Consider the following 3,496-nt stretch of genomic DNA (forward strand, 5'->3'; position numbering starts at 1 on the left):
GCCATTTCAGACGGCTACCTTGTACATAAAAATGCATAGTCACAGTAGTGTAGAGGTCACACTCAAGCTTGATAATCAAAAATAAGATAACAACAAAAAATTGTGACTCGATTTTCTGAAGTGATTTTTTCCTATAGGCCTACGGATAATCGAGTCTGGACTGTATATAAAAATTGAATTTATGAATAAGGCATGATCGCATCTGTTTTTTCTTCGGATTGTAGGCAACTTTGAAAAAATACAGCATTAATTTTCTAGATCTTAAATTATTATTTATTCAAATAATGGTTCTACCACATCTTTGTAATGTAAGTAATTGTTTCACTCTTCGAAAAGTTTACATTCTGTTTTCTCCGTAAAGTAGAATACCTTGGTCAGCTTGGAAACAACGCAAGGCATCTGCTTCTTGTTGTCAAACTTTTCCTCTTTGTGACTTGATTGGTACTCGTATGCTATTCTTCGAGAAACATCGGTCAGTAGTGTCAAAAGATCACGTTCGCTTGCTTCTTCACTCAGTTCTTTACAAAGCGACTGGATGAACCACGAGCCCTTTTCTTTATTTCGAAATGAGTAAAAACCCTCATACGTTGAGTACATCATCAAAAGATCCGCCATTGGCGGGCTCGAGTTCAACTCTTTAAAGTTTCTTCCATCCATCTGGTCACTTAGTCGTACACGCCCATGGGTCCGTTTGTACTTTACTCCATCGTCCACTGCTGTTCCTCGACACGCTTGGATGAAGAAAATCTTAGGCTTTCCAACCAACGAGGGGCACTTGTTTCCAACAAAATTTGCCCACAGCGAATCCACGGGGTAAGATACATCACTAGCACACAATTCCTTGTCTCCATGAGTCATAATGACTATCATGAGGCAGTCACAATCTGTATGGTCTTTCTTGGACCACTTCTCCAGTGTCTCCAACACTTCCGCTTTTTTGAGGTCATTATGCACAAAAACACTAAATTTAAGATCTTTCAATACTTGTACTATATCATCCCGATCTTTGTTGGTGCCTTCGCGCCAGGATTCCTTCGAAAAATTTTCATGGTTAAACACCAACGCAACTCCTCGATACTTATGAGTCGTATTGTAAAACTCCTCTGAAGGAGAGTACTCTAGATTTTCAGATGCCACCGGCACTGGCTCGGAAACTTTTGATCTAAAAAATACATTAAATATAAAATGCTGCGATCTTTTCGTTCTCTAAGTCTTACATGTTACATCCATCTCGATGGTTCGTACTTTTGAATCCGTTGTCCATGGTTGCCAAAGAATAATCCGATCTGCTTGTTGCCTCACTCTAGTTCGTACTGAGCTTCTCCACGAAGTTTATCCCAAGCAGTCACTTCTTCCTCGTATTCTGGATGAGTAATAATTGATAAACTGGCTTGCTTATTTTGCCCCAGAAATACATTTATAAAAACCGACTCAACCCTCCTACGTAGTTGATGCCTTCCTCCCTCACATATTTTTTTTATAGATAAAAGTGGGTCGAATACAAAAAAGTTGGTCTACAAAGTTTTAATAAAAAGTCAATTTTTCAAGCAAGATTACAGCCTTTCCTTAGTAAGGAAGGCAAAAGTGCTCCCTAGATTTGCACTCAGGAGCGTTAGTTGAGGGTTCAGTGCATCAGCATAATTAAACTGAACCAACATGGTATGTGCGAATATTATCAGTTTGCCCCTTTTTATTCTTTCTCATCCGGTGAAGTATGTTATCTTGAAATATGTTTGGTTTGAAATTCAGTGTCGATTTGACTGAGGATCAAACCGGATTACAATCAATCAAATTAACTATAATGGACGGATCGAATAATACGGATAAGCTGGATATTTTTCACTTTTTTGAAGAAAGGTAAGATGCATATTATATTGCATAATATTGTACTCAGAAGTTCCTCTGAAAATTTGAGCTCATAGCGTTAATGTTTAATGGGTGGTATTTTGAACTATTAAATATAGTAAATTTGCACAACAGCCGAATTACACGAATAGTTTTGAAAACAACATATTGAAAAAGAGATAAATAAGTATATCGTGAGTTCTTAAGGGGTTGCATACATGTAAATCGGCAAAAATGTCAGAAATTGGTAGGAGCAAACACTTCAACTTTTTTCAAAATCGGTTTCCAGGGCATTAAAATGTACATTTTCATCTATTAACAAAATAAATTTGAAGAAATTTAGTTGAATCATTACCGAGATATAGCTTTTTGAAGTCAACAGTTTCAACATTTTTAGCCGATTTGGTCAAAGCAGTGTTGAGATATCGTGGCACCCGTAAATCAACTCGATGTTCAGAGAAAAACTAACTTGATCCACCTATGTGGTTGATGCCTTCCTCACTTTTTACCAACAATGTGTAATATGAGCGGTTTGGACACATACTTCAGCTTTTTTTTTAGATCCAGAAAAATAAGTACACAGATATAACTTGAGTGGTAATAACTCGATACAGAGTTGTTTTGGACTCATTGGAAAGGTCTTTTGATAATCTAACCAACGATGGGTCGGATGGTGGATCCGGACATAGTTTACATACATTTAAGTGAGATCCGGCTTCCAAAAAGTACATCAATATCACTTAAGGGGCCATATCTCGAGACAGGGTTGCCAGATCTTCAATGTTTTGGACTCATTTGAAAGTTCTTTTGATTACCTAACCAACAATGGGTCGGATGATGGACCCGGACATAGTTTACATACATTTAAGTGAGATCCGGCTTCCAAAAAGTACATAAATATCACTTAAGTGGCAATATCTCGAGACAGGGTTGCCAGATCTCCAATGTTTTGGACTCGTTGAAAAGGTCTTTTAATAACCTAACCAATGATGGGTCGGATAGTAAATCCAGACATAGTTTACATACATTTAAGTGAGATCCGGATATATGTGAAAATGCATTTTTATACATAACTTTTGAACTACTTATCGAAACTTCAATCTGTATAAAACTCGATCTATGGGACCCTAAACCAAGTCGAATGCAACAGGTTCGGGTCAAATCGGTTCAGCCAGTGCCGAGAAACATGAGCTAGTTTGTTGGTCACATACATACATACACACACACACACACACATACACACACACACACACACACACACATACACACGCGGACCAGCAGCGGGAGGATGTCTAGGACGTGGCGGAATTGAACAAGGGCTCTGTTTAATTTCTTCGAAAAAAAAACCACATGGGTCCGTAAACACCTCTGTCAAGCGATCGAACGCCGCTATAAGTGTTTTAGCCCAAAACCTCACCAAACCCCGAATCCAAGATGTGACGCGACCCGTGTCGAGGGATGCATGGCTGGGGGGGTTCAACAAATTCCCAGTCGATAACGGAGCCTGTGGGGCACAGGGGCGAACCCCACACGTAATTTGCCCTTACTGCGTCACGGCAGGGCACTGGCGCAGCGGACCGTATTTCCCTAGCGACTCGTGGGATTCAAAATGAAGACAAGTGAAACAAACCAACAAAAGGGTCCCGATGCG

General features: G+C 39.4%; 1 protein-coding gene across 1 annotated transcript; it reads right to left on the minus strand.

Annotated features, from left to right (window-relative positions):
* Positions 1 to 300: 300 nt before the first annotated feature.
* Positions 301 to 1,338, minus strand: LOC120416829 (caspase-1-like). Its single transcript, XM_039578716.2, has 2 exons — positions 1,218 to 1,338; positions 301 to 1,162 (listed from the first exon to the last, which is right to left on the minus strand). The coding sequence occupies exons 1-2, from the start codon at positions 1,262 to 1,264 to the stop codon at positions 322 to 324; spliced, it is 888 nt and encodes a 295-aa protein (XP_039434650.2). The 5' UTR covers positions 1,265 to 1,338; the 3' UTR covers positions 301 to 321.
* Positions 1,339 to 3,496: the final 2,158 nt, after the last annotated feature.

This window comes from Culex pipiens, chromosome 2 (genome assembly GCF_016801865.2).
Source record: "Culex pipiens pallens isolate TS chromosome 2, TS_CPP_V2, whole genome shotgun sequence".
NCBI classification, from domain to species: Eukaryota; Metazoa; Arthropoda; class Insecta; order Diptera; family Culicidae; genus Culex; species Culex pipiens.